General features: G+C 45.1%; 1 protein-coding gene and 1 long non-coding RNA gene across 4 annotated transcripts in view; one reads left to right on the top strand and one right to left on the bottom strand.

Annotated features, from left to right (window-relative positions):
* LOC135241120 (uncharacterized) overlaps positions 1-25006 on the top strand; it is a 71907-nt gene that overhangs the window by 13715 nt on the left and 33186 nt on the right. Inside the window, exons 3-5 of one of the 3 annotated variants that reach the window (XR_010325890.1) lie at positions 5317-5527; positions 21257-21351; positions 24114-24369. This is a non-coding gene — a long non-coding RNA (uncharacterized LOC135241120). Of the gene's footprint in view, positions 1-5313; positions 5528-21256; positions 21352-24113; positions 24370-25006 lie in introns of those variants that run through there. The other 2 variants (XR_010325891.1, XR_010325889.1) reach the window with 2 other exon arrangements.
* fzd7b (frizzled class receptor 7b) lies at positions 10704-14413 on the bottom strand. Its single transcript, XM_064310525.1, has one exon. It carries the CDS (start codon positions 13482-13484, stop codon positions 11805-11807), a length of 1680 nt encoding a protein of 559 aa, XP_064166595.1. The 5' UTR covers positions 13485-14413; the 3' UTR covers positions 10704-11804.

The following is a 25006-nucleotide window of genomic DNA, read 5'->3' as shown; positions in this document are numbered from 1 at the left end:
TTGATATGTTGACCCTCTTTGTCCGAACGGGAGCTAGCGAGTTGCTGAAGGTGTTTGTGTAAACGAAAGGGGTTCCTGATAAACAGAATGCCCTTTTGTTCGAAGGCCATTTTGGGTGTTGTTTATGTAAACAGTGCCATTCTTTAGGAGACCGCTCACCCTTGGGCAGCCGATGGCTCAGAGGTAGAGAGGTCGACTGGCAACCAAAAGGTTCTCGTAACTGCTCCCCACATATACACAGTATTATTTTTCATTGTAATTCCTGTACATTAGAGGTGGCTAGAGCTCTGCTGTTTGAATGGACAGTGCTGGACACAGTACCTGCTGGAAAAAAAGAGAAAGAAAGTATGTGAAAGAGAGAAAGAGAGGAAGAAACAAATCAAGGAAAGGCTTACCGTTCACCGTGTATTAAAAGGCTCTTTCCGGCAGTAAAAACATATTCACTGCGTGCTTATGAGTTATGGAGGAAATGCTGATCTGTATCTTTTATGATGGTCAATGATCAAGTTAACAGAGAGCAGAGAGAACTAACCCAAACCAGATATGGCGCAGACATGGTAAGCTTCAGTTTCAAAACAACACGATGGGCTCCAGCCCCCTTGCGCAGAGACAGCTGGGCAGAAATGTCCTCATGTTAAACCATGCATTAAATAGAAAACATGTACAGTATATAATTATGTATCATATGATGCGCTGCTTTCATTGATGGATGAGGGTTTTCAGTTTTTACAGCATTTCACGATTTGAATTTTTTCCACAGTCACGTTAAACCTGTAAGGTGTGAGGTTGCAAATATGTTATTAGAATGTTCTTAACCGAACATTCTAATGCTGATGTAACAATCACTGCTGGCGACTGAAAGTTCTAGAACACTGACTTTGTTTAAAAATTCTTTATAAAAAACCAAAGTGTTATCAACAGGAACCTGAGGCCTGCATCATGTAGACAGCTACATAGAGGCGGAAAAAACATTCGTCTTTTTTTTTGTAAACTGTAAACAACAAAACTGAAACAAGAAGGCCATTCTGCACAGAGAACACGATGAATGGCTGCTCTGTTTCACCACCTGCCTGACCTTCCTCGTGATTTCATCTGTTTATATAATTTAATTACATTTTTTTTTCTTCTTATCGCCGTTGGTTTACTTTTTACTTTCATCATAGCGGTAATTTCCAGATCTTGTATACGTGAATACGTCCTTATCACACACGGTTTGCATTATTGTTGCATTTTGTGTTTATCGGCGATGAGCAGCAGAAAGGTCACGATAAGGGTTGGCCCGTGAGTTGCTCGCTGGGTCTGACGATGCTGGGGGTCACAGGCTGGCGATAGGGGAGACAGGTGGTCCTGAGGGGGCGCTGGCTTTCCGTTCTTCGGTGTTGACATTCTGAAGCTGCAGGGACGTGACTTTAAGAACGGCTTTCACACGACCCCCCCTGTCCCCCCCCCCCCCACATCCCACCCCCAATGCAGATGGGGCTGTTTACATCTAAAAGCCTATCTGTCACTGTCAGATTCACCTGACCTGGTGTTTTTTGCAGGGGGGGGGGATTTGTTGGGGGGTAAATCATTGATTGGCTGACTGGCTGGCCAGAGTGCCCTGATTATTATTTCATTTTTAAAAAAATTTTGTAAACAGTTTACAAGTGAAGGATCTCAGACAGACAGAGCTCACCTGTCACCCATTATTCTGTTCTTACCTTTTCCAAGTCATGTCAGCGGAACGTTCATCGTGTCCGTCTGTCCCCCCTCCCCCCCCCCCCCAGAAATCCATTCGGCCTCAGAAACCGTCTCCCTCCCTCCCGCGCAAAAACCAATTTCCCCAGCGGCGTGTGATTGACAGGCGGCCCTGAGCAGCGCAAACGGAGAGAAACGCTAACGCGGACGCGATAACACGGGAACAAAGAAAAGAGAGGAAGAGAGCGGAGAAGAGCGGAAAGGGGGGGGGGGGGAGAAAGCGGTCTCGGCTGACGGGCAATTCCCCACCCCCCCCTTACTCAATTCTCTGACGCTTTTCATAAACGCACTCGGAGGACAAACGGGGGAAATAATCCGTCAGAACGTCTCGTAGGGAAATTTCTCGTTGCCAGAAAGATCCGCGGTTTGCACCCAGGGCCGGTCGGACTGCGTGTCGCGTTTTAATTGGCTGTTTTACCGACTGGAGAAGCAATACATTACATTACATTGCATTACAGGCAGACGCTCTTATCCAGAGCGACTTACACTGTATCCAGTTATACAGCTGGATATATACTGGAGCAATGTAGGTTAAGTACCTCGCTCAAGGGTACAACGGCAGTGTCCTGTCGGGGAATCGAACCTGTGACCTTTAGGTTACGAGACCAGCTCCTTACCCTTTATACTACACTGCCGCTCCGGTAGAAGTGGTGAAACAGGAGGCCGCTCGAGGCCTGCACTGCGGGTACGGCCTGAAGCCTCATCTCCACAGGCCCCAGAGCAGGGAGGAGCCTGTCTCTTCTCCGCAGCTGATTAAGCCATAATAAATAAAGCGCCCCCCCACACCCCCCGCCCCCCCCGAAGGCCTGGGTTAATGCCCCGGTCAGCCCAATTACAGTACAGTATCTGGACTGGGTAAAATAATACACTAATACAGCCATTTACCTTGACCTGAACTCTAGATAAATCTCTGGAGAGGCTGCAAGCGGGGGGAAAAAAAAAACAAAAAATGAGAGGGAAATTTATCTGGCCGTGTACCATTTACGTCCTGTTCTGTGTGTGTCTGGTTTACGTCCAAGCCTCCCCCCCCCCCCCAGGTCTGGGGGTCTGGGAGTGCTCTGAGACTCAACCCTGGTGAATTCCGTGTGATGGTTCAGTTGGAGCAGATTTGGATCGGACTCACGTTCCTCATAAAAGAACCGGTGAGAGGAGAGATCTGCCCTTTAAGAGGAGAGACCTGCCCTTTAAGAAGAGAAACCTGCCCTGTGAGAGAGTGAGTGAGCGAGCAAATGAACGAATATAGGATATTAGCCGGACGCTAGTTCCTCTTCATTTAAGCTGTAGTGGCAAACCTGCGATGACCCTCCTCCCCGTCTGGCCAACCAGTGAGCGCCTTTTCCTCCTTCCAAACAAAAGGAACACAAAAAAAAGAAAGCGTGGACGCGACTGAGCGCGCTCAGACGAGCTCAGTAGCCGGGCCTTGCTTTTCCCGGTGAACGGGGGACTCCTCCCCATCACAGCCCACTTCCTGTCATTGTTCCTGGGTGGCATACCCCACACAGTCCCTCCCCGCTCCTCAGGATCTTCAGCCCTAATTGTTGCTTTTACTTCACTTTTATTTTCTCTTCCTTCCTCCTGTCCCCCCCCCCCACCCCCTCACTCCCTCCTTCCCTCCCTCAGATTAAAGGTACACTTTACCCCCCTTACACACCAGGAGATCAGAGGAGGAAGTGAACAGTAGGAGCCAACTGTTAAAAGTTAAAGCTGTGTTCTGTGTCCTGATAAGTGGTGTCTTAATTTTTCTTTAAGCCAGAGGTAACCAGCCCTGTTCCTGGAGATCTACCGTCCTGTAGGTTTTCCCTCCAACCCTAACATATAGCGCGATGGTATTCAAGGCTAGGCTTGACACGGTACTGGACATGCTGTAGTTTTATGTTCTTTTACTTGGCTATTTGTTTCTTTGATGATTTATTAACTTTCCCTTATTATTTAAGTAATTCTGTTTATTTTGCTGCTTTATTGCTTTTTATTGGGTTTTATTGTTTCTTTATTGATTGATCATTTTTATTGATTGTTTGATGCTTTATATTTATGGTTTACTTATTTGTATTGTTTGTCAATGCTATTTATATTGCCATTTATTTCAAATTAAAAAAAAGAAAAGTAATGACGAGCCAAGTTTGGCTAAATGGCCTTTTCTAGTCATCACTTTTTATCGTTCTTTCTAAAGCACACCTCATTCAACAGCGCAAGGTCTTTGTTGAGCCACTAATTAGTACAGTCAGGTGTGCCAAATTTTGGTTGAAATGAAACCCCACAGGATGGTAGATCTCCAGGAACAGGGTTGCTTACCACAGCTTTTAGCTAACACGTAGAACCCATGGTTTCAGTTCCTATTAAAGTATCTAATTACAACGCAGTGTGTCATTGGGGGAACTTCTTATGAGAAAATAACTCGGAAGTGAGAAAATAACTCTGAAGTAATACTGCAGCTATCACAGAGAGTAAATCTGTTGGTTTCACACTCTCAAGTAGTGACGGGGGGGGGGGGGGGGGGGGGTAGTGATGCTTTCTGCTTAACCTTACCTCTCTGGCCACTGATGGGGGCAGCTATGGAGGAGAACCATTCTTTCAGCCAGGTACCCGTGGGAACGTGGGGGAACCCGGGGGAACCCAGGCCCGGTCCTGTGGAACCTCTGTGAGTGTGCGCTGGCCTTCACTCCTGTTCTCATTCAAACCCGCGTAATTGAAAACACGCATTCAACTGCCTCCTTCCATGAGATTGTTTTTAACGGACTCCTTTAACAGACTGAGAGCTTTGGCTCCTTGCCGTTGCGTTCACTTTCCACAGATAGGCGTTAACTTTTAAATTTCACAAGTAGCCTGCCTGCCCTTTCTGTGTGTGTGTGTGGAGGAGCTTCTGTTCCCTGTGACTCATCGTGTTAATAAATCACTAAATTAATCAATTCTTCAGACGAGCAAACATGGCTGTTTTGCAAAAGAAAATGGCTGAACTCCTCACATTAGTCTGAACACACTGAAATGTGAAAATTCCTCAAAAACAGGCCAACGGACGAGACGGAATGACACAGAATGACACCCTGGGGATCTCTGTAACCGGTTAATTACAAATTAATTGAGCTAAAGGACAATTTAACAGCACATTACACTCGAGGGACTGTCTTTTGGAGAGGAAAAAAAAACCCCACCAGGATACTATACTGTGTGACTCCCCTGTGTTAAGATTGGCCAGCTCTGCTCCAGAGCAAATTAAGATGAAGGAGAGCCCATTAATAAGGCTGCCACGGTAACCCGGAGACAGCGCAGTGAAGTCCACAGGGATTCTGGGTAATTGGACCTAATTGCACTTATTGTATGTATGCGGGCGGCAGTGTAGTATAGTGGGTAAGGAACTGGGCTTGTAACCTAAAGGTCGCAGGTTCGATTCCTGGGTAGGACACTGTCGTCGTACCCTTGTGCAAGGTACTTAACCTGCATTGCTCCAGTATATATCCAGCTGTGTAAATGGAAGCAATGCTACGTAAAAAAGTTGTGTAAGTCACTCTGGACAAGAGCGTCTGCTAAATGCCTGTAATGTAATGGTAATGGTAATGTATGTTTCCAATTCTGTTCCAGCAGACGAGGAGATGGCAGCATCCACAGGTCCATCGCACCTAGAGGTCACGGGCCAAGTACCCCAACAAATGCCCCAAGCCGCCGCCGCCACCGCCGCCGCCACCGCGTCGTCCTCCATTACTGCCCTCTCCATCTGCATATTCTGTCCTTCCTGTCTCCGCTACAAAAATGGATCGACCGGTCCTGTTGGGACTTGAGTGGCAGCTCTCAAAAGGTGGGTTCTTCTCCCAGAAACACACACACACACACACATACATCAGACCAGGGTGGAAAGCGAAAGGAGACCGAACCAGGTGTTCCCTGAGAAGAGTAAATTCGGGACAGAAACGCTGATCGCCCTGCTTGGAAGGATGGGTGCGTGTTTGAGAACTGCGGGATCGCGTTTTTGTTTTCGCAGGTGGCTTCACGTTAGAACAAACGGGGGGGAAACGATTAATGCCGTCTCTACCGACGCCGCAATCAAACGATGGGCCACATCTCCAGAAAAACCCCGCTCTGGAAACGGTTATTATTTAAAAAAAAAAAAAAAAAAAAAGACTGGCCAGATGGGCTTCGCTTTAAAAGAATGCACTAAGTAATGGAAAATTTGACCTGCTATTTTCTCTGCGCTCCCTGTTTATACGTGAAACCAAAACACTGAGATTCACGGAACTTCCAGCGCAAGGCGTTTTCTGGTCCGAGCCATTTGGCGTGAAGTCCACGTTACGCGCTTGCAACGCCCAGCAGGGCTCTTACGAAAAAAAAAATGCCGTTGGGTGGAGGGTACCGTGGCTCGCGCTCAGAAAAGCAGGCCTCAGAAAATGCCAGCTTTACGCCAGCCTGAATAAACGATCTGAAGTTCCAAATTAATTTCAGCACGAACGCGATTGCTCACCAAAGTGTCACGGGCAGCAGAATCTCACTTCCTCCACAAGTCATGGAAAGAAACATTGTCATAAATGGACCACAATCTGATCGCAATGCTGAAAGTATGTTGGTAAGGGGTCAGCTTATTAAATATAATTTCCCACACGTCCCTATAGACATTCCCATAGAATATTGCAGCACGACATTCGCTGTTCTAAAAACGAGGCATTGACGAATTCCGTCCATTCGGGCAAATTCAGATGGAAAGGCAAAATTTGGATGGCAGGTCTGAAACCGTTCCAAAGGACTAGACCAGTAGACCATACAGAGTTACGGTCGAGACAGAGGGCGTAAACAATTATCACACTCTTTTCAAAGTAAGGAAGGAAGAGAAGGAAATACTAGATCAGCGGTTACGATGCAGGGTTTTCACCCTTGGTAAATTAAGTCACGTCTTAGTTGGCTGAGTTTTTTAAAGTTTCCGTTAAAAAAAAAAAAAACTGTCATTTTAAAATGTAGCAGCTGACCTCTCACTTCGCTGACGCCTCTCAGCGTGCTTCTCGCTGGCAGCGCAATGAAACCCAAGCCTTTTGAAATTCAGTTGCTCGCAGAACAGGCTCGTTAAAAAAAAAAATGTGGAAATGTGTTGCTAAGAAACCTATGGGTATAGTGGCGGGTGTGAGCAACTGTGGTTGCCGTGGTGAATAAGTCAGGGCCTTCGGTACTGTACACCAAGCCTACTATTTTCGATCCGAGGGGTCACCTGGCCCCGTCCAGCCAATGTAATCGCGTCCCTGAAAGTAAATGGGAGATGACAGGATGAATAACCATACTAATAAACATAGAATCCTGAACCCTAATTGGGCATTCCTCAGCCAATCAGGGACAAGATTAGCTTAATGTAATGAAATGAGTGGCAGTTACACCAGTTTTTGTCTGTTATTGGAAAAACTGAACGTGAGCAGCTGTTACCAAATTAAAAAAAATAAATAAATCCTACTGTACCGGGGTATTCTTCTCCCGTATAACTAACTGAAGGACATGTCAGGACTGAGTGATACCAAAAAAAAAAAAAAACTTGTCTCAAGTTTCTGCTTGTTTGGAAATAGATGTGAGATTATACAGCCCTGGTGGGCTAAGGACACATCGCTCATCTGTTACACTTCATCCGTTTCACCTCACAAAGAGGTGTACTGGTAAAAAAAAAAAAAAAACAAAGATGGCTGCTCTGGGAAAATATAATGGCAGTGGAGTTAATCCAGCCCTCCAGCACAATCCATGCATAATGGATTATTTGTATTGTCATTGCAAGGTTAATTAGTCTAGATTGCCCCTATGAATAAGTTGCCGTTGCATCAGTGTGGCACAAAACTGGAGCTGATCCAGCACGATTGAAAGGAAAAGACCGGACATATTTAGCAAAAAAAAAAAAAAGATAAAGTGAACAGAACAAATTCTGCAGTGTCACGATGTCCCATTGGCTGATTGGCTGGCTTTTTGACATTAGGAACAAATTAAAACTTACTTTGATTGGCTCACAAATGACCTCCCCTGATTGTCCAATTGCTGTACAGTAAGGAATATAACTGCTTTGTGGAAAAAAATACCTATTTTTAGGCAAATATTTTAGTGTAAAATCAAAAGTTTCAGGCAGTTAACTTGTAAGGGTGATATAGTCACATGCACACAAAAAGGACCAGGGAAGGCAACAATTTATGTTACTCTTAGGCGTAGAGAGTTATATTCTTAATCCTCAGATTAGTCAAAAAGTTGTAATCCGTAAAATACTGCCATTTCTTAATTTATATAACAGGGTATTGCTGACATCCAAATGGCGATTCCTTGGGGTAAAAAAAGTTCAGTGGATATTTTATTAGATATCAACATTCTCCTTTCCTTTAGTAAAAAAAAAAAGCAAGTTTCTTGTATTGTTCCAGAAAATTTGCAGATACTTGAGGTTAAATTTTTGAATAATAACCAGATGCAGATAGGTCTGTTTGGTGCTCTACAAAAAATCTGTGTAGAACTTAAAATGCAGGTGTACACCACTGCAGGATGTAGATATTCTTACATTTTTTACTAAATGGAAAAAAATAACCATAAAGAGTATGTTAGTTCTTTAAAACCACTGTTCTACAAGGGACACAGATTGCACACACAGTGAAAAGCAATTCACTACCGATAGTTGAAACACTAAAAGTCGAAGTTCAGTTTAGATTTCATGAGTTTTACTGAAATAATTTCATCATTCGTTCATATAAAACTATTGGGTGATCACATATGTATTCCTTATGAAAAATATTTGTAACTTGATAAGGCTGTTTTTACAAATGACGAGTTGATTGAAATTAAAGAATGTGCCATAAGCGAAGGAGGAGTAAAGTGTGAAAACATGATATAATTTAAGTTTGCGAGGGGGGGTAAGTCATATGGTCTGGGAAATAACCGCAAACAAACAAGATAACAGATACACATGAGAATAATCTCTACCCTTCTATAGGCTATCTACGTAAGAAGGATGAAATTGTATCTGGATAAAGGAAATAATGTCACTATAATCAAAAGAAAGACGTCAAACACGACCTAAGATGTAATGCGCACAATTCTGATGGAAAGTACTATTACATAGTCCCGGTGAAGCTCGTTATCCCAGAGAAAAGTTTAAAAAATATATGATGGAACAACTGAGTTTGAAACAAATGGACACAAACCATCGAAGTGGGAAGTAATACGGATGACCTGTAGGTGGCGCCAGTACACCAATTTGCCCTTGTTTTGATGCTAAAGGATTGGTTAAAAGCAGGCAGGAATTTGGAGCCCGGCGAAATCAGAACAAGTAGCCAACTGGAAAAAAAATAGGCCGCTATGATCGAGCTCCCAAATGCCGACTTTCTAAAAACGAATGTGGGTGTAGTTCATGTGTGTAAAACTAAGTTTTTTTCCCCCGTTTTCAGTAAGATTTAGCTAAAAAAATCTAAGTAAGTAGCGACACGTGTACCAGTGTAGCTCTTTACTCGATTTTTTAAAAAGTAAACACAGTACACCTTTTTGGCACAGCACCTGTGCTACAGATTGCAGTTTTCAATTAGTTCACCAAATTACAAAAGCAAACGGTCTACACGCGCTAGTTTTTAGAACAGGGACACATTTGCTGGATAATTTTTAAACATGTCTCACTGCACATCACAACAAGAATGGCCATTTGGATTAGGCTACTCGTTCCTTGTGACATCGGCGTGGCGTTTCCTTCATTGCAAAATTAGACGCCGGGGTCAAACGACAGACGCCTCGTGTAAAACTCTCAGCCTAGACAGCAGTGCAGAAAACTTATTGTTTCTTGCGCTGCCTGTTTATTAAACGTGTTGCGCGTGTGCGCATGCATAACGCATTTAAATGTATACCTGATTCATTTTTAGAAATGTGTGGAAATTTCAGAAATAAGAGGTGGACTGGGTACTAGTTATTTGACACACAGAAAACTGGGGTCTGTGGTGCGTATGTTTCGTAAAATGTGAAAATGCAACAAAATGTTCCATTAAAAGTATAATGCATGCTATATATTAAGGATAGAGAATGGGGCAACTACTGAAGAATGTCTGATACCGTACCTTTAGGATACCTTTTGCCATAAACGCTTGATTTTCATTTCAGCCTCCAGTTATACTGTTCGTGTGATGACTGAAACGGACGTTTACATATAATTTTACTAAACACCGTATTTGAAACATATCTGCTGTCCTGTTAGTTGTTACGCGAGGATTAAGTGGTCCAGTGTATAAGCAAGTGAATGGTTTTTATTTTTTTATTTTTTTACATTTGTCATTTAGCTGAAGTTTTAGCTAGTCAACTCTGTTTTTTCTTAGTTCGTGCTGGATCGCCCCGAGGCAATTCCTCCATTTCGGCCTTTCCAGTCTGTGGCACTAAAAATATATATTTTGGTGTGTCCACAGTTTGCTTGTAATTGGTTTACATCCACCGCACAACTCAGCCACGCTCGTTTGAGGAATTCTCATAAGCTTTTAATTAACCAGGAACATACCTATGTAATGAGATCTACTGAAGCAGATAAAATGAAAACGTTAAATGATATGTTTACTAGAGACAACCCCTACCCTCGTAGGCCTCTCTCACAAGTATTTATCCCCATTTGTTGAAACTTCGTCGATGCTGACGCCCAGTTATTGGGTAAACGACGGCGCCCAGACTGTTAATCACACTAATGCAAATTAGTTTTTTTGGCCTACTACTTTCGGTCACAATGGCACAGATAGCTTCAAAAATAGCACAGATATCCTCCCAGCCCCCGCTAATTTAAGCACCGTAAACGTGACTCCTGTTCACTAAAGACGTAATATTAAAATAGTTGGCCAACTCGACGAATGAAACCGAGGCTCCGTTTGGTATGGCAGGCCCATTTATATAGATCTATTTGCAACGAAAAAAGTATTTCTTTTAATTTGGGTATTTTTACGTAAATTTCCACCATTAACATTTCAAATATTATCCGATGCACTTTCCGAATACCATTCACACGGAACAAAGGCAAGAGTAAAAAATCTAATCATTTTATTCGGTGAAACTGTACAGATACAAACGAGGTCTCTTACTGTATTAAAAAAATCAAGTAAAAAAACAGCAAGATTTTTTTTTTTATAAATACATATATTCATTTGGGGGAAAAAGTGAAGAATATTTACAAATTATGAATAATGTAGTAGCTTGCATATTTGTACAGCTATACACATGCATATTATACTACCCCAATTCGAAAGAAAAAAAAACCCGGCCGTTCTTCGTGGAACAGAAGAATGCATGATTGTCGAAGGGTGGCTGCAGAAGTCACACACATTACGAAATTAAACAAAATTTGAAGACATAAAATAAAGTGATATGGCAAACATTTCCTGCGTACAAATAAAACAATACTGGAAGGGAGTTTTCTGAAAATTTATAACATGAGAAAAGTTTAAAAGTAGCCCATGGCACGCAAAAAATAAAATAAAACAAGTTTATATCAAATTGTGCACTTCATATGCTGTTGCAAACGGGGGAAATGACTAACCAAAGACAAGTTGATATAAAACGGTGTATTTTACCATAGACAGCAGACAAGGAATGCAGTCTTTGATGACGATAATACAGAAAAGGTGTGTATTAAACTGGACGCAGTAATTAAAAAAACTGGAGCAGCAGACGAATGTTTCCATAGAACGGTCGCATTATTGGAGAAAAAAAAAAAACAACGAACGAAAGTAGTGTCGAGGTTTTTACAATTTTTTTTTATAAAATACAACGGAGAAACAAAACTAGTATGGTGATTCAACAGTTCAAATGAGAATGATTTTCTGAAATGTTCCATATTAAAGTAAGGACCCCTTCAAGGAAGAAAAAAAAAGGCAATGCGATCAATGGCTCAGCAACAACCAACGAGAATGGAAAAGGTTTGTTCATGAGTAGAAATTAACCTGATTAATAAATCTCGTGTGGAGAGAGGGGCAGCACTGAGCTCAGTTAAAATTCCAAAAAAAAGTCTAGATTTAAGTATCAATTCCAGTTTGTAAAGCCGTAGGACTTTTCATTTTCTCCGTCCCGACATCCCATTTTCATCCCCCCCCTCCCCCCCCACAGTGCCCCTCTCCAGAAGTTCATACAGTCGTCTCGCCCTGGTTGCTGTTGCTGAGCCTCTTGTAAAACCTTCGCCACGACTGCAGCGTTTTCCCCGACCATATCCAGAAGCCCGAGGTGATGCCCACGATCATGGTCATCAGGTACTTGATCATGAACACGGTGAAGTCGGGCGTCATGGGGGCGAAGTTGTTGACGGGGCAGGGCACGGCGAAGCGCTTGCAGGTCTGCATGTGCCAGGTCCGCTCCCACTGCTCGCGGAAGGCCTGCTCGTAGAAGTAGCAGGCGATGACGATGGTGGCGGGCACCGTGTACAGCACGCTGAAGACGCCGATGCGCACCATGAGCTTCTCCAGCTTCTCCGTCTTGGTGCCGTCGTGCTTCATGATGGTGCGGATGCGGAAGAGCGACACGAAGCCCGCCAGCAGGAAGGAGGTGCCGATGAAGAGGTAGACGAAGAGCGGCGCCAGCACGAAGCCGCGCAGCGAGTCCACGCTGTAGATGCCCACGTAGCACACGCCGGTCAGCAGGTCGCCGTCCACCTGCCCCATGGCCAGGATGGTGATGGTCTTCACCGCGGGCACCGCCCACGCCGCCAGGTGGAAGTACTGCGAGTTGGCCTCGATGGCCTCGTGGCCCCACTTCATGCCCGCCGACAGGAACCAGGTGAGCGACAGGATCACCCACCAGATGGAGCTGGCCATGCCGAAGAAGTAGAGGATCATGAAGAGGATGGTGCAGCCTTCTTTCTTGGTGCCCTGCGCCACCGTCTTGTAGCCGTCAGGGTTGAGCCCGTCGATGCACACCACCTTGTCCTCCAGGAGGAAGCCGGCCGCGTAGGCCACCGCCACCATGAAGTAGCAGCCCGACAGGAAGATGATGGGCCGCTCCGGGTAGCGGAAACGGCGCATGTCCACCAGGTACGTCAGCACCGTGAACAGGGTGCTCACGCAGCACAGGATGGACCAGATGCCCACCCACAGCCGGCCGAACTTCACCTCCTCCTCGCGGAAGTACATCAGGCCGTTGGGCTTGGCCGGCTCGCAGGGCGCTCCGCAGTCCTTGACGCCCATGAAGTAGTAGTTGAGGTAGGCGGGCACCTCCAGCTGCAGCGGGCAGGAGAAGGGCTGGTTGGGCCGCCCCACGTGCGGAGGGGGCAGCGTTATGAGCTCGGGGACGTACGGCGTCGGGTACGAGGTGGGGCTGCCGGTGTCCGAGGTGTTCTGGCCCACGCAGATTTCGCCGGCGCCGTGCACGGGGAAGTTCTCGCAGCGGAGCCGCTCGGGCCACTGGAAGCCGAACTTGTTCATCAGAGCCTCGCAGCCCTGACGCGCGCGCTCGCACAAAGAGCGGCAGGGCGGAATGGCTTGCTCGAGCACCGTGCACACCGGCGCATACATCGAGCACAGGAAAAACTTTAAGTCCATCGAACACTGCACTTTCACGAGCGGGTAGAACTGGTGGACCTCCAGCCCGGCGTCTTCCTGATTGGTGTGGCCCAGGAGGTTCGGCATGATGGTCTGATTGTACGCGATGTCGGTACAGAGCGGGATGGATATAGGCTGACAAAAGCCGTGCTCGGGTATAGAGATGCCCTTCTCTCCTTGGTACTGACCCGAGCACAACGGGAGCGACAGGCACGCGATCGCCAAAACGCAGCCAGTTGTCCAAACCCAATCCCAGGTTTTTAAAATTGCCATATTGAATCAAATGGACAGAGGGCACACAAAAACGCTAAATATTACACCTCGCAGAAGACCCACAAGGCGCATTAACGGGGCAGTGTCTTAAAAAGAAATGGCTGGATACTTTCTTTCACCCGCTCCCAGCCAAGTCCTTCAAATTAGCTAGAATAAATGGTTGCAAATGTCCTCCACGGCTTTGGTTTCTTCTCGTGCTTTTCACCAGTTCATACTAATGTCGCGCGGCAGCATTCACCTCCAGCTCGCGTTACAAAAAATAAACCGCAACAGGATTTGAAAAACTCCCATCGATTTAAAAAAAAAAAGGAAGAGCAGATGCAGTTATAGTTACTTGCCCGAGCCCTTTCGTCGATTTTCCAAAAGAAGGAATATTACATTAAATCCCTTTTTAAAAAAATCCAGATTCCGAGCTAGAAAAAGGAGGGGGTCTGGGTTGTTCCTCAGTCCCGTAGCCAGTGTCCGTTTTCACTCCCAAATTTGATCATGGATTGAAAATAAGTTAGTCCAGATCTGTCTAGGTGACAAAGTTCGCTCTCTCGACTCCAAATCCGTTTCCAAGATCCGCTGTGTTCGAAGAGAATTTATTTGTCTCCCAATCGGCAACATAAAACTGCATATCCCATTAGGCTACTTTTCTAATTACTGGATAGCTACACGTTAAAATACCGATGTTCTGGTTGGCATTTCATCTTGCTACCATTTAAAAAAACAAACCCCTTTTAAGTCCTTGTGCAGTAAATCGGCGATCTAAAACTTTTGCATTCCCCAGAACTGTTGCTCATTTGTACCATAAACCATTTGTCTCCACTGCTTGTTCTGTCCTCTTACTAACCACGACGCCGACTTGCTTGTGACTGAAAAGTTTAGTCCGAGACACAGCACACACAATAATGTAACGTCGGTTTCCAGGTACCCCTCATTCACTGCCGACTGTGCTGCTTAGTGGGGCGCCTGGAAACCACGATCTGTAGACCAATCGCATGATTTGTTTTCCTTAGCACCTTATCCCTGATTGGATAGTGTGAGTAAAGGCAAAGAGGGCGGGGTGCCTTGAACTTTTTTCTTTTTTTAATCAGGCTACTTTAAAAAATTACGTCCACTGCATTCACTTTCGTTGTCCCCTAGCTTCTCTGTGCACTTTAGTCTTGTGTGATTGGGATTAAACATTTCCCGATCAGTAAGAATTGGTTGTCAAATGAACCTCAGAATTTGCCAGTGGATGGTTCTAACAATGGCTAAACGAATTTACATTTTTGTTGCAACGTAGCGCCACCGAACTACCATCAATCTGGACTCAGTGTGTGTGCGCGCGCGCGCGAGTGCATGCGTGCGTGCGCGTGTGTTTAGGCCGTTCGTTTTATTGCTGCAGTTGTTAAGAAGACGCAGCTGCTTACTTTATCCTTGGCGGGTGGTTTCACGGTCACTCCGAAGCAACGCCTCCACAACTTAACTCGAGTATGGGAATCCACCCTGGGAATCGATCACGAGTCGAGAGATACTCACACTTAATAGGCAGTGTAGCTGAAATATGCCGGGGGCACCGGGCTACGAACGTCAGCGCTTGTCTTGTCATTCCGTCCTGACGTGACGAAGTCAGAATGGGATTTGTATTCATGTTAACTTATTAATTATCAATGATTATTATGGTTAAGTAATGATCCTTCAAACGCGGTCCACTCATAACGGTCTTAAAGAATATGTCTGTCCTTTGTAGCAGTGTCTTCTTTTTTATGTTGGAAATTTAATTTCCAGCGAATAATACAAAGGAGGACCCGTTTGTTATTGGAATTAGATTACTGAAGAGTTGAATGTGGGGGAAAAAAACACAAGAAAGTCCGAACAGTACAAAATGTAGTAGTAGTGATAATAATAATATACTTGGCTATCGGCCATCAGGCAGACAGAATACTATGACGTGGCCGTTTGTCACATTCCAGGGTTCTGCTGGGATATAATTACTCTCAAGTATTCAGGTGTTGTCTTAGGAAGCTTGATTAGGTTGTCACGTAACTCAATCAGAATCGAAATGAAAAGCAGGAAGCAATTCATGATGTCCTCTTAGCAGATAATCAAAGCGTAGAAGTAGCTGTGTTGACACCTGTGCATTTTAAGTAAGTTCGTACACACAGGGCCTTACACACACAGTAAAACAGACACCATGCGTGCATCTGAAAATGGTTTTCAAATGCAAGCAAAGTTAGTTGTTCTTAAAAAAGTATCATGTACATAGCGAGGTGGACCCAGCCACCTCAGCGATACCATAATGGCTGCATCTCCGGGGGCCTTAAATATGGAGTATTGTTTCATTTTAGCTTTAGCAGGCTGTACAGTGTAGGATTAAGATTTGACTGGTGCACATTTGCAGGGTTACATGGGGCTTTACTAACTTAATGCTGCAGAGATGAGCTGGGCCGATGCTGTCCCGTTAATGTACGGACCGCGTAACTCATTTTGTTTAAAACTGTCGGGGAAAATTGAGCTGAGCTCTATTAAATATCCTCTCGCTTAACAGTTTAGAGCCTTATATTATGCCCCCCCTTTTTTTCTCAGTTTATATCTTAAGTGCCTTAGGTCAGGGCCATTAGAAATGCCAGTGATTTACTTCTGCAATAACAGTGATATTTATTATAATGTTTATAATTCGGAATTCGGACTGTCCTTCATAAATCCCAGGAGGTTTCTCGCAGTCTGTGAGCTACTGAAATAAAACTTTAAAAATGTCGTGTTCATGCTTTGAGTCAGGGGGATGCCAAACTTAAGGCGAGAAGAAAAACAAATGAAAGCAGATTTTTTTTGGGGGGGGGCGATAGTTAAACTTAACATAGCTGTTAAGTATGTCCAGTATATCTGGTCATATTATAAAGTGTATATATATATATATATATACATACTTTTTTCCCCCCTTTTAAATAAACATCGTTGCCACCATTCACTCTTGGATGCTACATGAACCACAGACTGCCTTAAATTTGCACCCATATAGTCCCTCTTATCTTGAGAAGCTTAAAACATTGGGCCTACAGTGATGTTAAATGAGCACCAGTATAGATACAAAAAAGGCTAAATTCCAGTAAAACCGGAGCTGAACAGACAAGCACTTCTGCAAAGTAAAATGCGCAGGTGTTACATCAACTCTTACAGTTTTTGTCTGTTCGCTGTGACCAGACTGGGCTCATATACATTCTGTTACAGTCAAATTAACACTGGACATTTTACTGTGTTGGGAATACAGCTTTTAAATATATTTTATTATAATTTTTTTTTTTAATTGTTATTATTGAGTATAATATTCATAGTATGTATTTTGCACATCTATCTGAGCCACTTGATATTTGCAGCAGTTTTTTTTTAAAGTATACACCATATTCAAGGTCATATAAACTGTCCTCCCTGTTTGTGATTCATATCCCTGTGATCTGTTGCTCTAATTTCTCCATGAGCTGCGAGAGTCCTGTGAGGTAGCTGCTGACAGTTTTGGCGCTCGGTGACTAAGTGGTAGAATGTTCCGGGGTATCTTTAATTAATAGTGTGGCGACCCCCCCCCCCAACCCCCTTCCTCCACAGTGTTTTCATTACCTTTCATTAATTAAAGTAGCATTTTGCCGTTAGCCGCTCACACTAGCTTAACTTATTTGCAGTGACTGTCTACCAAACTGAGCAGCACCTCGGACCTTAACCCTTTCATGCACGAATTACTACAGAACAGAGCAATCATTTTTGGAATTAAAAAAAACAAACTTTTAAGGACATGTGAAAGGATGCAGAAAATTTGTTGACTCCATGAGGGGTGACATAGCTCAGGAGGTAAGAGCAGTTGTCTGGCAGTCGGAGGGTTGCTGGTTCGATCCCCCGCCTTGGGCGTGTCGAAGTGTCCCTGAGCAAGACACCTAACCCCTACTTGCTCCCAACGTGCTGATTGGTACCTTGCATGGCAGCCTTTCACCGTTGGTGTGTGTGTGTGTGAATGGGTGAATGAGAGGCATCAATTGTAAAGCGCTTTGGATAAAAGCGCTATATAAATGCAGTCCATTTACCATTTACCATGAAAACATAGGCCACACGTGCAGAATACATCTCTTAATGCATGAGGTCCACTCGAGTGGACTGAAGGTTGTCCTTACACAGTATATAAACCAGATTACATTTTTTTTGTTTAAAACATAACTTATAGTGCTCCTCGCATCTTACCTAACGAGAAAATATATTTTTTAACCTGCTCTGTTCTCTAGAAATAAAAAGGTTTCGCAGTTATACCAGAGGTGCTTTGAGCGTTTCCTCCTCCACTCACCATTTTGGCCTTCAGTGTGTCAAAACTATAAAAGCCAATCAAATGTAACAATATGGAGCACATCAAGATTTAGGCAAAGGTCCAAAGGATCTGCCGTCAAGCAGATTGAAGAGCAGAAGTGTTTTTGACTCTGTAAAAATAGACTTTTTGGAAACCCAGTCCACTGCAGTGGACAGCGTGCGTGAAAGGGTTAAATGGAGGTATTGCGTTGGTGGGCTTTAATAGTGATGACATCACTGTATTGACAGTCAGACCCCACCTTAGAGCCACTGCGAAAAATATGCAAACACATTCGCACATCTCACGCACTTGGAAAGCAGGGAGCATGGGTGTGGATATTTTGGCTGTGGTCTTTTCAAGCGGAGCTAATTAAACTTTGAATAGAGGGGGTGTATTTATTTAAAGGCTACCCTGATACAGTTTACAGCTTATCTTGCCGCCATTTTGTTTTAATTATTTTTCTTTTTTTCATTTTCAAATAATTGTTACACATTTATGATTAAGCACAAAAGGTAGTAACCTCTCAGGGAATTAACACTGTCACTTTCTTCTTCTTTTTAAAAATTTCTTTAGAGTCTGGATTAATCTGTAATGGTCTGTTGCTGGTTTGTTGTGGTGGGTGTGTGTTCTGTTGCTTTGGGAGTAAACTGATATGTTGGGGACAATCTACACTGGCTCTTTTAATGGCCAGAGTTGGGAGAGGTCTTCTCATGCTTTGTTGGGAGTGGTCCTCATATGCATTTGGAGTGCTGGGAGTGGCCTTTTGTGATGGTGGAAGGCCGGTCGTGTTGGACTGGCTCATTGTTGTTGTTGTTGTCGTTGGGAGCGCAGTTGCAGGAAATATTTTGACGCTCATCTCCCACACCCACTTCAGTAGTGCTCTCCTGCGATTTTTTTTCTTCTAAACTTGACGGTCCCCCGCGGAGACGAGCGGAACGTAGACCGGAGGTGCTGGAACACGGTCGCACGTTTATACATCTCCGAATTTGACGTGCCGTGTGGGAGCGTTTTGTTCGGGGTTGAAAGCCAGCTATCAGACTGCGTGTCTGAAAAAGTTTAAACGGCAGTGGAAAGGCAGTTCTTTACCGTTTCCCTGCTGTTTCAAAGAGGGCACATAGCATCCACCTGCTTTCCTTTAACCCCTGGGCAGATGCCCTCACTTAAATTGTGCTGACATTTAAAAAAATAAGTGGTAAAAGTGTAAATGTTATTAGCGAGTGCATAGTGCAGTTAAGTGAGTTTCTCCGGTGGTTTTTTTAATTTATTTTTTTACTAGTCCGACATATTTACAGGATGCTGCAATCAGCTGAAATAGGCCTACCGACGAGAAACCTGATGGAAGACTTCCGTCAGATGCGGCTTCAAGGAGTTAGCCGTTGGAAAGCTCGGGCCACATCACGCCAACAGCGCGCGAAGCTATCACTGCGCGTTTCACAGCACGCCCTGCCTCAGAAAAAAAAAAAAAACCGAAATCAATCGATCAATTAATCATGACGCGGAGATCGCGAGCAAAGGCTAACGCCGCTCGCCTCATTGAATAAGTTATTCTCAATCATGAATAAAAAATCTCGTCCTCACTTCTGGAACTTCGCTTTAAAAATAGATCAGAGCGCTGAGGCTCGCGCGTGCGGTTTCTGCGTATGTAAATGAGCTGGGTGAAGGGAGACGAGTTCCGCTGTGGACCTCGGCATCAATCACGCGCAACCCTGAGCGGTTGCCGAGGAGACTGTTCCACGCGGCATTCTCATTCTGATCTTCTGGCCCGTCTTCTACTACCGCTGTATGTAACTCTCTCTTTCTTTTTTTTAAGGTTGGGAGGGGGTACTTATACACAGCGCCTTTGCTCTGAAGGCTTGCTTTGTTACTCCTTAACTGGGAGAAGATCATTTGAGGGCTTTGAGTACCACAGTAAGCATGAAGATAATATGAAATTGTTTTGGATTTCATGCAAAAGGAAGATGAGAGGGAACAGTTTGACGCCTTGCACTCCATTGATCTCTGTACTATCAAAATATTCTGAGACTGTTGGACAGTCTCTGTATCACACAGTTGGGCAGTTACTGAGGTACAGCCTCCATTTTCCCTGCTTTGTGCTGCATGATGATGTACAAGTGTCAGGGAAAAGAACCATTTTTTCCCTTTTGCGTTTTTGAAAATGTGATATTTTGTTATATACCATATGTTTCAACAGGTGCTCATTTTACGTCCCACATATTTATGTGTAAAGTTTTATACTTGTTTGTTTTGTTTAGCGCTGCTGACGACCGGCATCAAAATACAGCAGCATAAGCACACTGACCTTTTCCTCTTTATCTGCTGTGCCGTGAAACTGTGCCGCGAAATGGGGTCTGGATGTGTTTCCATTGGCCGGCAGTAGCGAACCGTGTCTAGTTCTCGGAACTACATTTCGCTACCCTTTCCAGAGAGACCAAAAAAAACAAGACCAGGTCAAAACCTAGTATGTGGCTGGACCTCTCCGGCTGACCAATGGTGTAACTTCATCACTCACTCGCTCACTCAGTCAGTCAGTCACAGACATTCGCGTTTGTAGGGCTGGCCCTGCTGTTGCGGCCCAGCCAAAAAGGTACCAGGATTGGTCAGAAGCAAAACTTCCTGTGAGTCCGACTAGCATTTTTAAATACCCAGCTACAAATTAGTTGACAAATTGCAACTTGGAGACTTTGTGTACCTATTTTTCATTTGTTACAAAATATATTGGTGGGGGGAGGGGAGGGGGGCAGGGGCCTCCCAGTATATTCTGTCCCAAGCCTCAGAATTCACAGCTGCTACCTTGATTGGTGATTGGTGCAATCAGGGGTGGTTGAAGAGTAGGAAAGATGAAAACATGAAAAAAAAAAAAGCCCAAAAAGTTTAAACACTGAGGTGATGCTCACACGTGGGTACGCACTCAACCCTGTTGCAGAACGACTCCAGATGCTGTAGATAATCAGAGTGGCTCTGATAACAGTTGAGTTCATTAATAATTACATTTATCCCCTCTGGACCCCATTAGTCAACTCTCTCTCTCCCCCCCCCTCTCCCTCTCTCTCTCTCTCCCCTCGCTGATGCGGATCTGAATAGCTTTAAGGATGGAAGCAGAACTAGAGAAAAGTGTGAAAGAGGGGTTGTAGAGATGTGTGTTATAACTAATTATGCTCAGCTATAATCTCATGCATTTAACACAACCTGGTAAAGTCCTTTTGGACCGAGGTGTGAATTGTGCTTGAAATCACTTTCCCCCGTTGACTGTTTTTCAGTGACAAGGATATATATTCACTCAAAGGGAAACTAGGAAATCCTTTTGTTTTGTTTTGTTTTTCATAATGATGATTGAACGCAAGCATAAATCACACAGCAGTGTAATACTCTTTCCACAGGGAAGTGTTTTCAAAGATGTCAATATTTATTGGCGGTTCTGTGTCAGCAGATCTAATTAGTTATTTTATGCCGATGCTTTCGTTTATGCACTTTGTTACTGCAGATCGATGCTCGGAACAATTCCCTCACGCGTGCAACACGATGCGAGTTGGTGTTTGAAGGCAGAAAACAAGATTTTGTGCTTGGACACTGGATTCGGTGAGTACTATCTGGTGTCAGTTTTTCTGTTGTAGCGTTCCCTTGCATATAATTAGACTACGCTGCTTTGAAGGCCTCTGTTAAGGCAAAGAGTATGTGCGGCATTCATGAGATTAACGTGAGATTGAAGCTCATAAATGGATCCAAACACCTCGCCATGCAATTACCAGCATAGTAACAGAGTGAAAGAAAACATTTCCTCAGTGAACTGATTCTATTGCCTGGGTAGTATTTATCAGAACAGTCCTAGTAAAGACTTTGTTGTGGAAACGTGCTGCAGAACGTGAGAGCAATTTTTCAACAAAAAAACAAAATACAAGCGCAGTTAAAGGTTAAAACCATTGCCCGACATGTTATTGCTTCAAATTTGGAAAAATTCCGTCTCTGAGCCGTTGAAAGAGCGAGCCAAGCAGAGACGAGGGGACGGTTCATAAATACAAACGAGATGTTCGCCATGACCTGCGGATTAATTGAGCCGCTCCTTTTTGTGTTTTGTGAAACGGGTTAACAAGGTTAATGCACTCAGTGTGATTGGGGGGGTCTCACCAGGCTGGCCACTTGTCTGGGAGCGAGAGAGAGGGAGGGAGGGGGGGGATGATGACTTACTTATTAAACCTCATTTACTCTGTCCGTGGAGAAGGCTGGCTGATTTCCCTGGGGCTTTTTGTGCCCCCCCCCCCCCCCTCAGATTCTCCACTGCCCCCCCCCCCCCCCAAAAGCACGTGTTCTAGCTACAAGCGCTCCATATGGGGCGACATAGCTCAGGAGGTAAGACTGATTGTCTGGCAGTCGGAGGGTTGCCGGTTCAAACCCCGCCCTGGGCGTGTCGAAGTGTCCTTGAGCAAGACATCTAACCCCTAACTGCTCTGGTGAATGAGAGGCATCAATTGTAAAGCGCTTTGGATAAAAGCGCTATATAAATGCAGTCCATTTCCATCCTAACACACCCCGACATGCCACTTGTTGTTGAGTCTCACCTTAAAGGTAGAGCACAGAGCATCACTAAAGTTTAACTCTTCTGGTATTGCCTACCCCCCCCCCCCCCCCGTCCCCCCCCCCCCCGTCCCCCACCATACATCAAACTGTGTTGTTAGTAAATAAGCAGGACTGCCCGACGTTGTGTGGCTGCTTGCTAGCTCAAGGGGAATATCCTGGCACGTGTTGCTCTTGTGGGTCCTATTTTTGAGAAACCGTGGGAAAAGGAATTGCTGATTCTATGCGTCGCTTCTATGTATAGCTTGGAATGATTTCCGAAATGTACAAAAAAAAAAAATCTGCATATTTATTTTGAGTGGCCTGTCAGTGATATGTGACTCATGTGTCTGTATCACCTCACTGGAGTTGCACATAGTATTTTACATCGGACAAATATGCATGCAGCGTTTCTTCCTGACCCCACATTAACCTACTGACATATATGTTGGTGGCCGCTGTTTGTCTACAGTTAGACCAGGGCCCTGTTTCACAAAGCAGGATTACTGGTTTAGCTGGATAACTGCGCTGAGTAAAACCCAGAACCCTCCCAAATCTGGAACATGGACTGAAGTAAAAAAGAGCTTTTTCGGGTTTTACTCAGTGCAGTTATCCAGCTAACTCAGTAATCCTGCTTTATGAAATACCCCCCCAGGTCAGTGTAGTGCTAGGTCACATGCTCTTGCTCACCTTGTCTCAGGTATAGTGGACATGCAAACCTTGTTTAACATCACACCGTTTCTACGGTGGGTCCAAGAAGCACATCCATCTACAGTACGTTACGCAGCACAATTTGGATTGTAAAGACGAGACTTGGAGATTTTCTCGTCTCAACAAAAAAATTGAACTTTACTTGTGGGGTATCACACGGGGGGGGGTACCGTCCCGTACCTATAGCACCTTCGCACTTGACTCAATTAAGCTAAAAAGCGGGTGTCCCCACAGGTGGCCGATCGTTTGAGCGGAAACGTTGTGATTTTTTTAACGGAGTGAGACCCGGTGGGGAAACAGGCTCGGGGGACAATCTGCAGATTAAAGGCGCGATTTTCACGCCCCGCCCGCGTCAATCCCATCAGCCCCTGCAGGAGGGGAGAGCGGCGGCGGCGGCGGGAAGGCTGGAGATGAAAAAGTGACTCCTGAGTCCGATCGCACCGCGATAAAGACGCAGGAAACCTCGATCTCCTCCCCGCTCCACTGCTCCCTCCTCCTCTCCTCCTCCTCCTCCTACTCCTGCTCCTCCTCTTCCTCCTCCTCCTCCTGCTCCTCCTCCTCCTCCTCCTCCTCTGCCTCCTGCCCTGCCCTCCCTCTCCTCCTCTCTGCTCCTGCTCCTCTCCTCCTCCTCCTGCTCCTCCTCCTCCTCCTCCTGCTGCTTCTGCCTGGAGATGATCGACTGCGCCGACGCGGACTCGGTCCGTGGTACTGAGGGCGTGTGTGGAGTTTAGAAATGTTTAATAGCAGCGTTACTCTCCCCCTGTGAACATCATCCTGTGTGGTTTGTGCACCTGGCTCGGTGCCATTTTGTTGGTGTTCTGTTTGTGAGTGTGTATGTACCTTGACTGCAGTTTTAAACTGCTTTACCGTGCATGTAGTACACACACACACGCACCTTACACACACACACACTCACACACACACACACACGCAGACACACGCACACACACACACACACGCAGACACTAGCAGACACACACACATACACACACATACACACACAGTAGGCGAATAACAAATGCATTGCAATAATGAAACATCATCGCTTAATTATTTTATAATCATTTTATTTCTTTCAGGATAAAAAGCCTGAGCCTCCCAGACAAGTGGAGCTGCCCAGGCCCTTGGCAGGTGCATAATTTCGCGGACGGGTGTATGTTTGGATTTTGGTTGAGGCTTTTGGGTTCGCGCAGGCTGGGCGCGTGGCCACTGTGCAGTTTGGGTTAGGGTTCGAAGCCGAATAAACAAACAGGCCAACAGGAACGCTGGGGATGGTCAGAGAGTGGCGGTTGAGAGCACAGCAAGGCTTCGCAGCTTGGAGAGCCAGCGTGTGTGTCACTGTGGTCGTGTCTGTCAGGGGTTGTTTTTCTTCTGGCTTTCTGTGAGTCTGCAGCTGTTTGCCTCCTGTGTGCAAAGGCATTTATCACCTGGATGTGACAGTGGTGCTGTCGACGGGCCAGTTGTTTTTGCTGGTTCTGTGGTCTGGTGTTGTGCCTCTGTGTGCAAAGTGCATGTGTGTGTGTGTGTGTGTGTGGTGGTGTGTGTTGTGTGTGTGTGTGTGTGCTGTGCGTTGTGTGTGTGTGAGTGTGTGTGTGTGTGTGTGTGAGAGGTTGGATGGAGAGTGTGCTTCGAAAACACAGAAGACAACTTGCGATTTTTAAAAAATGGGTTCTCATTTTTCTAGATGTTTCAGTTATGTTAAAAAAAAAAAAAAAATGTTGCGGGCATTACAGACGCGCATACACAGACGTGTAGAAATGAAGGAGGCAGCTACTGACTCCCACAGCTCTGGACTGAACGGCCTCTGGGGTGAAGGAGGGGCAGTGATTTCATTGGCTGCTGGTTAGAGTGCACTGTAAGGCACTAAAGGACAGGGGAGCCAGCCAACTCGGCTCCTGACCCCAAAGGGTCAACATGATGTCACAGCCACGGGCCATTGTGATGTCACAGCCGGTCAGAATGTGCTTGGGGA

The sequence above is a fragment of the Anguilla rostrata genome, chromosome 15 (assembly GCF_018555375.3).
Source record: "Anguilla rostrata isolate EN2019 chromosome 15, ASM1855537v3, whole genome shotgun sequence".
In the NCBI taxonomy this organism is placed as follows: Eukaryota; Metazoa; Chordata; class Actinopteri; order Anguilliformes; family Anguillidae; genus Anguilla; species Anguilla rostrata.
Note: the sequence above shows the minus strand (reverse complement) of the source record. Positions and strands in the feature narration are given on the sequence as shown.

Excerpts from the sequence above, each read along its gene's own strand:
- fzd7b (XM_064310525.1), bottom strand. The coding sequence starts at position 13,484 with ATGGCAATTTTAAAAACCTGGGATTGGGTTTGGACAACTGGCTGCGTT.